Raw genomic sequence first — 14,429 nt, 5'->3', positions numbered from 1 at the left:
TCGGGTGATAGGAGGACTGAGAATTAGCTGAGCTAGTGAACTGGACTGAACCAAAACAGATGATTGGGGGTGGGGTGGGGGAGTAGTTTTGATGCATGGTCCAAGAAAGGGCAGAGATATGATGGCACCTTACAGGCAGGCCTCTGTCATCCGTCGAAAACCTCCGAATATAATCCGTCAACACTTAAATGCATCGACCACAGCAGGAGAGAGAGAGAGAGAGGAGTGACACGCCAGTCACCCCTTTCAAGTGTCTGGAGACTCGCGGCGCTTAAGAGAGCAAAACTGAGGGAGATTTTCGATGTCGATGAATGATGACATTAACAGAGATCAGACAGGCTGTGCAGTCTAGAGGCCCCTGAATGTCTGGAGAGCGAAAGAGGGGATATTTACATGGCGGGATTATCTTTCCTATAAACCATTCACTCTGCAGCCGTCTCTGAATGGCCACTCTTTCAAAGGAACACTCTCCTGTGATCTCAATATGTGTTGAGCTGTAAAGTGCCCTTCATACCGATGATAGATATTTGATATGACAACATAGAAGAAATAGTGTCATACACTAGTGGATTAACAAATGTATTTTTTTCAAGAACAACTTCTGAATTCCCAAAATAATGCTTTTAGTTTCTGATGTGATAGGTATCTTTACAACCTTACAACTTTAACTCTTCACATGTTGGACTGAAAGTGAAAACTCACCAAATCTCATTTGTTGTAGCCATTTATGATTCAATCACAACACAAGTGACTCATCGCTGGCAAAACACATTAACGCAATGTGACCGTACTGAGCCTCCTCTTAATTGATGTCATCCATGGGTGTCACCACAGATGTCCCCTCTCCTAATCTGGGAGAAAGACTTGATGAGGAAACACAAGGCTTGTTCACCCCAACCACTCTACATGCTACCATGTCTGGCCACACCTTTTTTCTTTTTTTTTACCAGGCACTCTCTCTCTCCCCAAAACACAAAAGTTCTTTGTCAACCAGCTTATTGACTTAAAACCTGTCTGTCCCTGAGACACATCGTCCACAGAAAGATGGCATGCAGAGAAGCTTGGTGTCTGAGTGCTCTCTCTCTCTCTCTCTCTCTCTCTCTCTCTCTCTCTCTCTCCTCTCTCCCTCTCTCTCTCTCTCTCTCTCTCTCTCTCTCTGTCTCTCTCCCTCTCTCTGTCTCTCTCTCTCTCTCTCTCTGTCTGCCTGACAAAATACAATCTAACTGGCATAACACATGACCTTCAGCAGAAAAACATTTTGGGAGGACAAATAAATAAATAAATAAATAGCGCAATTCTCACCGCTGCAATTGTTGTACCCTACAGTACACCTGTTGTGACATCATGGCCATAACATAAACAAGCAACAATCAAATGATAATATGAAGAAATGATCCGAAAATAATTGCAGGCCATCTAGATCATTATTTGGTTCCAGCACAAAGGGAGCCATTGTCCAGACCAAGCAAATGCACAAGAGGCAAAAAAAAAAACAGGCTCCAACAATTTGACTACAACAACATCCTGGTAACGACTCCACAACATACTTTCTACCCTGACGCTTAGCTGAGCAAATGCAGAGATTTGCCGCTGGTGTCTGGAAATGTTACATTGATGAAATCAACAATGGCCGGGTTTCCCCAACGAGTTAAGAAGCACTTAACTGAATTAAGAAGCGTCTTAACTCCAAAGTACTTCTTAACTCCCATGCAAAGGGTTGCTTATATTAAGAAGGGTTCCTTAAGAAGGTTCTTTATCGAGAAACCCCGCCAATGTCAGACCCGGTTCCTCCCAGGAGGGGAACTACAGTTGATATGACCTCACCTGACCTGTATTTCATACTTTGTAGATGTTGGCTGAGCATTAATGTCAACCTTCACATTTGAAGGTGTGGTTCAATGTGCATGAGCCAAAAGCTGGGTCTAGAATGATGTCATAGAGGCAAAAGGTAACGTAACCATGTCATGAATGTTATGACATGAATGTTAGCGTGCGTGCATTGAGATAGACCTGTTATATCCATAGCACATTACGTTACTGTGATGAACTTGATCACCATCTGATCATGCAGGGTCTGGTCACTTTAAACAGGGCAAGGACTGACCAACAGCAACAACGCCCCCGAGAGAGAGAGAGAGAGAGAGACCAAAAAAGAGTATGTGTGTGTGTGTGTGTGTGTGTGTGTGTGTGTGTGTGTGTGTGTGTGTGTGAGTGAGTGTGCATGAGTGTGTGTGTGTGAGTGTGTGTGAGTGTGTGTGTGTTGGTGTGTGTGTGGCTGCCATGAGTGTGTGTGCCTTTATGTGCTTGTCTCACTCCAGCGCTGTGCTGAGACCTACTGAACAAGTCAGATGTGAAGGTGGCTGGATGCCTGTGGCTGTGGCCTGAAGTGTAGTCAATCAATCAATCAATATATCAATCAATCAACCAATCAATCAATCAATCAACCAACCAACCAACCAATCAATCAATCAACCAATCAATCAAAGCTTTATTTGTATAGCGCATTTCATACACAGAGGCAACACAATGCGCTTTACAGAGAACAAGAGGGTGGGCATACGACCCCCCCTACATATTCCAGAGGGAAGCAAAAGTCTGACTTTATCTCATGCCAATAATACACACAGGCCAATACAACAGCATGAAGATCTGTGAAAAAATTATTATTTACATTTTCAATCAAAATCATCCTTTTATTGGGGGGTATTTGTAGGATTTATGTCTGGTGACATTGTGAGATATGGTCAGTTGGCACAGGTGGCAAGACACCAATCATAGAGAAAAGAAATTGGGGCGTCATCATTTTTGCCTATTCAAAAAAGTAATCAAAACCTTCAAATATAATTGGAATCTAGTTCTGTAGACTAGGGCAATCCCGTTGTGGTTAACCCCACAAAAAAGTGGAATGGGAAGATCGGCCTTGTCCCAAACCAGGGATCAATCAGCACAATCATTCCAACTGACCCAAGGCAAGGCAAGTTTATTTGTACAGCACATTTCAGCAACGAGGCAATTCAAAGTGCTTTACATGAGACATTAAAAGCATCAAGACAAAGTGCAACATATAAAAGGTCATATAAAACGAAATGCAAAAAAAGACACTTTTCTTTATCACATACTGAAACCTTCTCTCTCTCCACTCACTTACGTACAATGTCCTTCTGCTTTTCACCAGTGCCTCAAACATCCTTTCTGAGCAAGGGACATCACCTGTGAGTGACCTGTTGTGTCACTAGGCACACCTTGCACCATAAATCCAACTTCTCCATTTCCAACATTTCCTTCTTTGTCTTCCTCCCTCAAGTCGTTCTACTAACATTCTCTTGTACTTTGCAGAACATTTAAAACAAAATGCAGGAAAAATAAAATACAGGAATAAAAGTTACAGTGCAGTGTATGAATAAATAAATATTGGATTTAATAAAAAGCAGCGGCAAAAAGAAAAGTCTTCAGTCTTGATTTAAAAGAACTGAGAGTTGCAGCAGACCTGCAGTTTTCTGGAAGTTTGTTCCAGATATGTGGAGCATAAAAACTGAACGCTGCTTCTCCATGTTTTGTTTGAACTCTGGGGACAGAAAGCAGGCCTGAGCCAGACGACCTGAGAGGTCTGGATGGTTCATAACGCAGCAGATCATATTTTGGCCCTAGACCATTCAGTGCTTTATAAACCAACAGAAGTATTTTAAAGTCAACGCATTATTTTCCTTGTGAGTTGTATTAATATGCAGGGTGCCCAACAACCATCCACTGATAACTGGATGAATACGCGCACTCACCTTGATGAAGCATTGTAGAAGTCTACTGAATAACCGAAGAAACTCCCGTTAGGTCCGGAGTACACGACCCGGTTTTCCACGTCCAGGTTGAAGGCTGAGCACAGCTGCAGCAGAGCCGCTGTGAGTAGGACGAATGATGTCTGACTGGTATTCAGCGAGGACTGAACTGGTGAAACCTTTGCAATTCGCCGTCCAGTGCCCATCTCTTTTCTGCGTCTTTTCTTTCATTGAATAGCTGGAACGCAAAACGCATTATCCGACTGTATATGTTTGGTAAGGCATAGTCCGAGCCAAAACACTTGAGATGAGGGTCCCCACCGCGTCCCTAACGCTCCCGCACTCCGTCTATGAGTCTGATGGAAAAGCAGAGAGAGTTGAGCGCAAACTTATTTTTTGGGGTGGAGCTGTGGATGGGAGGTGGGCGCACATGTAAATCTGTTTTGCCTCTGACCGCCAGACGTCATGAGAGAGAGAGAGAGAGAGAGAGAGAGAGAGAGAGAGAGAGAGAGAGAGAGAGAGAGAGGGAGAGGGAGAGGGAGAGAGAGAGAGAGAGGGAGAGAGGGAGAGAGGGAGAGAGAGAGAGAGAGAGAGAGAGAGAGAGAGAGAGAGGGAGAGAGAGAGAGAGAGAGAGAGAGAGAGGGAGAGAGAGAGAGAGAGAGAGAGGGAGAGAGAGAGAGAGAGAGAGAGAGAGAAAGAAAGAGAGAAGGGAGAGAGAGAGAGAGAGAGAGAGGGAGAGAGAGAGAGAGAGAGAGAGAGAGAGAGAGAGAGAGAGATCTTTGAGGGAAACCAGCTCCCCGTGGGAAGCTCGAGACGCACGCGGCCGCCCATTCACCTCCATTCATTTATTGGACTTAAGGCGCGGGGCAACAGACATACTCAGTCTGTTGGATGAAAATAAAATGTATGAACATTAAATCGATTGATTTGATAAGAAACAATATATCTAGTGCATTTACTAATGGTGTATATATTTAACATGTTGGAGTAGCAGTGGCTGTGTGATCTTGCACTTTCTGCAGAGTAGTGTCAGATCAGTCTCTCTAGGTCAGAGCGGTCTCTCTAGGTCAGAGCAGTCTCTCTAGGTCAGAGCGGTCTCTCTAGGTCAGAGTAGTCTCTCTAGGTCAGATCAGTCTCTCTAGGTCAGATCAGTCTCTCTAGGTCAGATCAGTCTCTCTAGGTCAGATCAGTCTCTCTAGGTCAGATCAGTCTCTCTAGGTCAGATCAGTCTCTCTAGGTCAGAGCGGTCTCTCTAGTCTCTCTAGGTCAGATCAGTCTCTCTAGGTCAGATCAGTCTCTCTAGGTCAGATCAGTCTCTCTAGGTCAGAGTGGTCTCTCTAGGTCAGAGTAGTCTCTCTAGTCTCTCTAGGTCAGAGTAGTCTCTCTAGGTCAGAGCAGTCTCTCTAGGTCAGAGTAGTCTCTCTAGGTCAGAGCAGTCTCTCTAGGTCAGAGTAGTCTCTCTAGTCTCTCTAGTCTCTCTAGGTCAGATCAGTCTCTCTAGGTCAGAGTAGTCTCTCTAGGTCAGATCAGTCTCTCTAGGTCAGAGCAGTCTCTCTAGGTCAGAGTAGTCTCTCTAGGTCAGAGTAGTCTCTCTAGGTCAGATCAGTCTCTCTAGGTCAGAGCAGTCTCTCTAGGTCAGATCAGTCTCTCTAGGTCAGAGCAGTCTCTCTAGGTCAGAGCAGTCTCTCTAGGTCAGATCAGTCTCTCTAGGTCAGAGCAGTCTCTCTAGGTCAGAGTAGTCTCTCTAGTCTCTCTAGTCTCTCTAGGTCAGATCAGTCTCTCTAGGTCAGAGTAGTCTCTCTAGGTCAGATCAGTCTCTCTAGGTCAGAGTCTCTCTAGGTCAGATCAGTCTCTCTAGGTCAGATCAGTCTCTCTAGGTCAGAGTCTCTCTAGGTCAGAGTAGTCTCTCTAGGTCAGAGTCTCTCTAGGTCAGAGTAGTCTCTCTAGGTCAGAGTAGTCTCTCTAGGTCAGATCAGTCTCTCTAGGTCAGATCAGTCTCTCTAGGTCAGAGCAGTCTCTCTAGGTCAGAGTCTCTCTAGGTCAGAGTAGTCTCTCTAGTCTCTCTAGGTCAGAGCAGTCTCTCTAGGTCAGAGTCTCTCTAGGTCAGAGTAGTCTCTCTAGGTCAGAGTCTCTCTAGATCAGAGTAGTCTCTCTAGTCTCTCTAGGTCAGATCAGTCTCTCTAGGTCAGATCAGTCTCTCTAGGTCAGAGTCTCTCTAGGTCAGATCAGTCTCTCTAGGTCAGTCTCTCTAGGTCAGAGCAGTCTCTCTAGGTCAGTCTCTCTAGGTCAGAGTAGTCTCTCTAGGTCAGAGCAGTCTCTCTAGGTCAGAGTCTCTCTAGGTCAGAGTCTCTCTAGGTCAGAGCAGTCTCTCTAGTCTCTCTAGTCTCTCTAGGTCAGAGCAGTCTCTCTAGGTCAGTCTCTCTAGGTCACTGCAGGCAGAGTAGACGTGTCAGAGCTAGTCTGAGCGTAACTGATCAACCCGTTAAGTGAATTCTGATCACTGATCGCTGACTGAGCGCTCAGCTACTTAACGCACCCTCTGTCTCCCATCAAGGAGCTCTGTCACGAGCACCAGCTGCAGTCTCACGTCCAGCGTGGACACTGTCTCTGGTGGTCCTGCTCTGGGAAGGGAACGCTTGGCACAGACAGGATGCATCTTGGGGCCAGAACATCAACAAGTTCAAGGCCAGATGTCCTGATCTAGGAAGTAAAGCCTCCAGGGTCTCCCTGACTGCAACACCGTGGAACGCACGGTGCCTAAAAGAATCAGAAACCAGTATCCAAGTCTTTGACGTGATTTGATAATGATCATGATAAATGCATCTCTTTCTCACTGTGTTAATTCTCAGTACACACAAAGGATGAGAAAGCGGGGAAATTATACTGCAAATAAGATGAGCTGAGGATCCAAAGGGCAAAAAAGTGAATACACAACAAACTGTCCATCTGTCCGACTCAAGACATTGAGGACAGCTTTTCGGACAAAAAGAAGGCCGGAGCCGTCTTTATAGACCTGACGGTTCCTACGACACCGTATGGCACCGCGGCCTCACCTGCAAGCTGCTCCGCCTGCTGCCGGACAGGCACATGGTCAGCATGATCATGGAGCTCGTCTGAAACCACAGCTTCACCCTCACCACCGGTAGCGGACAGCGAAGCAGGCTGCGACGCCTTAAGAACGGCGTCCCCCAGGGATCTGTCCTGGGCCCCCTCCTTTATAACATCTACACCTACGACCTGCCGAACACAGTCTCCAGGAGGTATGCCTACACAGCCGACCTTGCGCTGATGTACTCAGCTGGAGACTGGCAGGCCGTGGAGGAGACCTTGAGCCAGGACATGCAGACACTAGCGGCATACCTCCGGAAATGGAGATTTGTTGACGGGGGGTGGGGCAGGCCATTCACCGCGTGCCAGGCCAGTTGGCGCGCCAGGCCACCGGGAAAACTCCTGGTGCTCCCAATGGCCAGTCCGCCCCTGGTCGTGGATGACGAAACGGTGACGTGGCTCCTGGAGGTGTGCCTGGATATATATCCCGGGTGACCCCCTTACCCAGGCTCGGGGTGGTAAAAGGATAGCGGCTCGGCCCCGAGCCTGGGGGGAGAGGATGACTGTACCAACTCATGCAAACGACGAAGAAGTCTACACCCCTGTTTGTCAGTTAACCCCTATCTGTCAGTGTGTCTATACTCCTGTCAGTCTATCTGGTTTGTCAGTCTACCACCCTGTCTGTTAGTCTACCCTATCTGTCAGTCTGTCTATCTCCTGTCTGTTAGTCTACCCCCTCTGTCAGTCTGTCTATCTCTCTGTCTGTTAGTCTACCCTATCTGTCAGTCTGTCTATCTCTCTGTCTGTTAGTCTACCCTATCTGTCAGTCTGTCTATCTCTCTGTCTGTTAGTCTACCCTATCTGTCAGTCTGTCTATCTCTCCGTCTGTTAGTCTACCCCGTCTGTCAGTCTGTCTATCTCCTGTCTGTTAGTCTACCCCCTCTGTCTGTTAGACTATCTGTCAGTCTGTCTATCCCCCCGTCTGTTAGTCTACCCCCTCTGTCTGTTAGTCTACCCTATCTGTCAGTCTACCCCCTCTGTGTCAGTTCCCTTCTGTTTATAGTCATGGGAGCAAATCCGAAGGACCCCTTCATTACATGCGGTTATATGTTTAATCTTACAATGTTCAGTGGCTTACAACTGTTCAGACACAAAGACTTTAATAAAGGTAATTAAACACTTACTGTACCGTAAGTCCTCTTGTGCTGTGTATAAATATAGCTCCCGAAATTGAAAATTAAAGATGATGTCAGACACTCGTATTAACAGCACTACTGTACCTGCTTTACACATGACGCATCACATGACGCATCACATGACGCATCACATGTCTAAATGTGTCCAACATGTCCAACCAGCATTTTGTGGTTGCAGTGAACGTGCAAAAGGCAGTTTGTATATACAGGCAGCAGTGAGTCAGAGATTGTGATGTTTGTTATGACTGTTTAGACCAGACAGGCTCATGCAGGCAGTGGTGATTGTGTAACGCATGTCTTGTGGATGTGTGTCTCTTGAGTAAAGGAAGCAGAGATTCCGCAACTAAGGAAGATAAGAGTCAAGAAAAATAAAGAGGTTCTGAATAACATAGTGAAACAGGTTTACTAAGCCTGAATACAATGTGGGCAGTCTTGCTTCTCAACCGCATGAAACCTGCACCATTAGTGGGCCGGCTGTAGCTCAGTTGGTAGAGCGGGTCGTTCAGTGATCGAAAGGTCACTGGTTCGAATCCCAGCTCCGACTGTCCACATGTCGAAGTGTCCTTGAGCAAGACACCTAACCCCAAATTGCTCCCAACGAGCAGGTTAGCACCTTGCATGGCAGCTACCGCCATTGGTGAGTGTGTGTGTGTGGGTGAATGAGAGGCCATTGTAAAGCGCTTTGAGTGCCGCTAAGTGCAGTCCATTTACCATTAGTGTGATAGTGAATTCAATTATTTTTACACTTCAGAAGGGAATTATGTACTTTACCTAGCCGTGTCATTTTTACTTATCAAACAATGTTACCAGAGTGCTCTCATAGTCATTCACCAAATAAAGCTTTGATTGATTGATTGACCTGTTTGACATTTATCTCAGCAGATATCGTTATGGTACTGTAATAGGCAACAGGCCAAAGTATGGAATCGTCCTCCAAGTTTAGTTTTGCATTGTTTGACTGTAAGACTGTTAATCCCAATAGTTCACAGGCACCAGGCAAGGGGCTGAGGTAGAGTACAGAATCTATCTCATGTACAGTAGAATCCAAGCATTCAATAACAACACATGAAAGGCTCACCTCATTTGCGATTAAGATTATTGAAACAGGCAATCTTAAGGAAATGATGTCAGGGCCCATTTAGGTTGCTTGCTCAATGTGTTCTGCGTTATCCCAATCGCTTTTAAAGAAAGATACAAAAAAAGATTGGAATGTGGACGAACTTTATAGTTTTGTTCCAGGTTGTTGGAAGAAAAATAAATGTTTCAGGACTGTATGTTTCTATTCACTAGCATCTTTTGTGTGTTTTTTAGTGGGGAATGTTTGTTTTTTTACAGCTGCAGCAGGGGTGGAAGCCCAAGACAAATTTTCCACTTTGTGTGACAATAAAGTTAATTTTGAATCTTGAACCTTGACACAGCAAAGTAACCTGCTGAAACAGCTAAATGCTTCTCTAGTTATGCGAGCCTGGTAATTCAAACAGCCTGAGGGAAAACGGCGAAACACCTATTTCAACGTTTTCTGCAATTATTCAGCAATTATTTAGTAATGTAAGTGCTTGTTAAAAGTAAGAGGTTTCTCTTTCCTCTGGTCAACGTTGTGCAAAGCAAAGCATGATTGAGGGCCATTACAAGCACAGAGGGAATTTGTGGTGCCTGTTTTCACAGAGAAAGGTAGTCTGTTTTCTACCTACAGTACCTACCCCTCTCTCTCTCTCTCTCTCTCTCTCTCTCCCTCTCTCTCTCCCCCCCTCTCTCTCTCTCTCCCCCTCTCTCTCTCTCTCCCTCTCTCTCTCCCCCCCTCTCTCTCTCTCTCTCTCTCTCTCTCCCCCCCTCTCTCTCTCTCTCCCTCTCTCTCTCCCCCCCTCTCTCTCTCTCTCCCTCTCTCTCCCTCTCTCTCTCTCCCCCTCTCTCTCTCTCTCTCTCACTCTCCCTCTCTCTCTCTCTCCCTCTCACTCTCTCTCACACACACAGACACACACATGACTGTCTGTATAATATCAGAGTGAGGTGAAAAGAGACATGACACACGCGCACACGCGCACACACACACACACACACACACACACACACACACACACAGTAGCCACCGGATTACCACTATTAAAACAACATCAGCAACAGGCAACCCTAATCTGCTGGCTGAAATCACCGTCTTGGTATTCACAGATTGTGACAAGGACTCATTTAGGGTCTTAACCCCCTTCTCACTCTCCAGTTTTCTAGTTAGTATTCTGAGGTAATATTTGATCAATCTAAATCAAAGGCATATCCTATGTACATGGTTAGCTGGGCTGCACACAATTACATGTAATTCACATATACTCACTAGTCATCCATAAAAGAAATGTTATATTTACATTTTTGTTGAATAATGTTTGAGATATCTAGGATTAACGTGGAGAAATTCTTAATATGACACAGATGTATGAAGCAGATCTGTCCGCTACTCAGTGCTGGGCGGACAGAGTGGTTGAGTGGCTTATTTACCATTTTACATTCCACTTCTTGATTGATAGCTGACATGACTGCCAGGGTTCATATCAAACAATCACACACTTCACAGAACTGTGTTTCCCCACACACGGAATGGAAAGTTAGAAGAACCGTGTTAAGGGTTACTATGTTTCCACAGCTATAATCTTGGTCATGTTACCTTACAGACATGCCAAATAAAGTGTGTGTTGGCACTGTATCACTCAGGACAGGCAAAGCTGGAACGAGCTTTTATTTTCTCTCAGGTTCAAACTGGACTTACTGAAACCATCACTGGTCTGAAAATACCCTTTCCTATTAGGTGGACAATGTCAAGGAATCACAATCCGTATTGGAAATGTAATGTAAGGAATGTAAACACATGGACACTGCCTACTTTACGACTGAAGACGTCTGTAGTTATGGGATGCAGAGTGTAAACATCTGGATATACAGACCAAAGGCCCCATTGATTGAATCCAGCTTTTATGGTTAAACCTCATATCTCCATCGCCTTGGGCAAGAAACCAAAGCGAAGGAATGTCAGTAGAGGTTGAAACGCCAGAAGTCTCCGAGGGACTGCAGAGAATGGATCCATCATCTGCCCTGTCGACATGACGCAACTTCTTAATGGACCCACACATTAATACAACACTAATGCCTGTGCTGCCCCCACACGCCCACTCCCAAGAGGTTCTGGGAGGGGGTCACACACAACAAGCTAGCAAAGCTACAATGACGGCGAAAAGCACTGGGGAAAAGCGTCAGAACAGAGATTTTCCAAAACAAAAATGCTGTTCGATGGAAAAGACAACCAGCGATGTATCGCAGTCCACTCTTCCAGGGAGAGTATCACTTCCCCCCTTAACCTCTCTGCACTTTTGAACAGCGCTATATATTACAGGCTTGTGGTTAGTCTGGGGGTCCCTCTACGAGGGGGGGCTGTGTTCTAGGAGTGTTTGACCTGCTTTTGTCACGTATTGACCTTATAGGCCCTGCAAGTGTATTCCCAAGAGTCAACTGACAAATCGCCCTGTCTAAAGAGTCTGCCGGAAACTAGTGAAGGCGATTCATTACTTTAATTCCCACTTTCCCATGAGGCCTAACCTATAAGGTGCAAAGACACATAAGCATTTGTTTTTTAGTAAACTAAAACACAAAATGAATACCTCCACCCCTATGACAGCGGCGGCGCAGGGCGGAAGGTAATGTTTTTGGTGGCGTGTCCACATTGGGTGGTTGGTTGGTTAGCAGGATCACCACCAGACGGATTCTCATGGAACTCGGTGGAGGGCTGCAGCACGGGCCAACGTTGAACCCGTTGTATTTTGGAGTGGATCAGAATCGCAGGGTGGATCCACAAGTTAAAACAAAACTCTGGAGTGAAGCCAGCCCCCCCCCCCCCCCCGTGTGGGGGTGCTAGAGACATGGGGTCTGGGGGCTGTGGGGGTCCAGAGTGCACCGAAGGATCAAACCTTGAGGGCCGCCCATTCATCTCCATTCATTTGGACTTGGGCTCAGGAGCCCAAAATCCCCCCTATTGGGGGGGGGGTGGGAGGTATAAGCGGCCATATCACGACGTGGAAAGGCTGGTATGAAGCTCTCGACATAGAGAACACAGCACCACCGAACGCGCTCGCGTGCACCGAGCTACAAACGACCTCCGAGGGAAGCATCATCCATCATGGCTGCCGGTATGCGCTCTCTGAGCGACCTTTTCTAGTTTGGGATTTGTTTCTGTTGCGCATTAAATCAGGGGAAACAATATGGAGGAAAAATCCTAAACTTCAGCAACAAGGAAAGGGCGGGGGGAGTGGATTTGTTTTCCGAAAAAACACCACGTCTGTTTTCTTAGTCCCTCGTGACAGGAAATACTCCATCAGAACATTCTCGGAGATAAATGAGTAAGGAAATTGATAAGCTCGCATCACTCCCATCAACATCCTGGTACACAATGGTTTGGTATATATAAGAGCTCATTTATTAAAGGTGCCCAATATGAGAATGAAACGGGGGAAATGAGAGAAAGATTAAATTCTAATCAAGTTTTTTTTTTTCCTATTGTTTTTTCCCCAAGCGGAAAAAGTCCCCCGATATTCCAACTGCATCCTTAGAGTAGGCAAACACAATTCAGATCATGGAGGCTCTCAACATCAGTGACATCAGGGAATTTTCACCTGTCACCACGGAATAACCTTGGAACCACTATCATGGGAAGCTGCTTGTTTCCTCAGCTATTGTGCAACTCAAACCCCGACCGCCGTTCCAAGAGTCAGGAGCCAACAAGCTTTCAATCCAAGTCTACAGTATTGCGCAAGATACGTCATTAGTGGTGACTTCATTCGGACACATTTTAGGCATGTAATGTGCAGAGTAAGCATTATGACACCAATAGGGATTTGAATAAAGAACCATGTGGCTTTATGTCCCCATTTAAAGTGGAGACCAAAGGCACTTCATTAGGGTCTGGACAGCCTCAGCTGACGGTCCCTCTTGTATTTCACAATATTCTGAATCTTCTTCTTCCCATGAAGTCTGACTTCACATGCATGAAAAATCACCAAACTTTGCACACAGGTCCAGTCCTCTAGGTCCAGTCCTGTGCCAGAAGTCCTCAACTGGCATTGGGGGCCAATAGTCCTGCTGGTGGCGCTACAGCATCATCGAAAGTTTAAAACTTTAAAAAATCATAACAAATCAACCATGCCATCACTTTGCAAACACCACCAAAACATAGGCCCAAGTGAGTAGAAACTTCCAGATGCTTTGAGCTGGCAGGAATTATGAAGCCCATCACTGTTTAAAAACAAAACAAAAAAACAAAACTGCATGTAAAACCAAACCCTTCTCCTCATGTTTTGGTCACTTGACACCCCAATTGCTACACTGCGTCTTCAGACTGTCCTCCACTCCGTCTTCAGACTGTCCTCCACTCCGTCTTCAGACTGTCCTCCTCTCCGTCTTCAGACTGTCCTCCACTCCGTCTTCAGACTGTCCTCCACTCCGTCTTCAGACTGTCCTCCACTCCGTCTTCAGACTGTCCTCCACTCCGTCTTCAGACTGTCCTCCACTCCGTCTTCAGACTTTCCTCCACTCCGTCTTAAGACTGTCCTCCACTCCGTCTTCAGACTGTCCTCCACTCCGTCTTCAGACTGTCCTCCACTCCGTCTTCAGACTGTCCTCCACTCCGTCTTCAGACTGTCCTGAAACCATCTATAGCTTCTGACATGGCAGGTAGCTCAAGAGTTCAAGCCCAGGGGGATGCAGCATAAACATACTAATGAATACTCAGCCATTGTGACGACATGATTTTTTCATATTTTTAATTTGTAGCCGTTACTGTTTCTTCGTCTTGTTTGCATCTCTTCATCTGATCAGTCTTTGTCTGCTTACATCTCAACCAGTCCCATCTGTGTTCCATTCAATCAAATCAATCAGTGAATCCATGCTCATTCCAGAGTCCCACAACTCATTCGTTGCTAGCAGCTGTAATTCCCACTTTTTTTCTGTGACAAAATGTCACTACCATAAACTGACTGTCTATAATTTGCCAGATTTGGGTTTATTCAAGCTAACTCTGGCCTCTCCCTTTGTCAGATTTCAGTTGATATTTAGTCAGTGAGACATATTACAAGTTTGCTCATAAAAACTATACTGTAAGCATAGCAAACCATGGAGCAACCCCTGACATGACATTTATGAATTGTGCACTTACTACCACCATGTGGTCAGAAGATAGCAATGCCTTCCCCAACACTAGGGCACAGTAGAGCAGGTTAATTAAGAGTTTTTACACAATCACATCCATCTTAAGTGTACTGTGCTGGCCCATAGGACGGTCACACTGTCTGTTTCTGAACACTTCCAGCAACAATAGGTATAGGTATAGGTACTGCATTTGTAACGCGCTCCCCATCCAGTTGTTACACTGGCCCGGAGC

General features: G+C 45.9%; 1 protein-coding gene across 1 annotated transcript in view; it reads right to left on the bottom strand.

The window, feature by feature from the left end:
* Window positions 1–3,979, bottom strand: part of LOC311315096 (integrin alpha-5-like) — a gene marked incomplete at its 5' end in the record, with an annotated part of 39,950 nt that extends 35,971 nt beyond the window's left edge. Inside the window, one exon of the mRNA XM_084445697.1 lies at window positions 3,777–3,979. Within this exon, the coding sequence (XP_084301823.1) occupies window positions 3,777–3,979 (203 nt within the window). The remainder of the gene's footprint in view (window positions 1–3,776) is intronic.
* Window positions 3,980–14,429: the final 10,450 nt, after the last annotated feature.

This window comes from Borostomias antarcticus (assembly GCF_949987555.1).
Source record: "Borostomias antarcticus genome assembly, chromosome: 11".
In the NCBI taxonomy this organism is placed as follows: Eukaryota; Metazoa; Chordata; class Actinopteri; order Stomiiformes; family Stomiidae; genus Borostomias; species Borostomias antarcticus.
The sequence above is the reverse complement of the archived record's forward strand: the minus strand, read 5'-3'. Positions and strand labels throughout refer to the sequence as shown.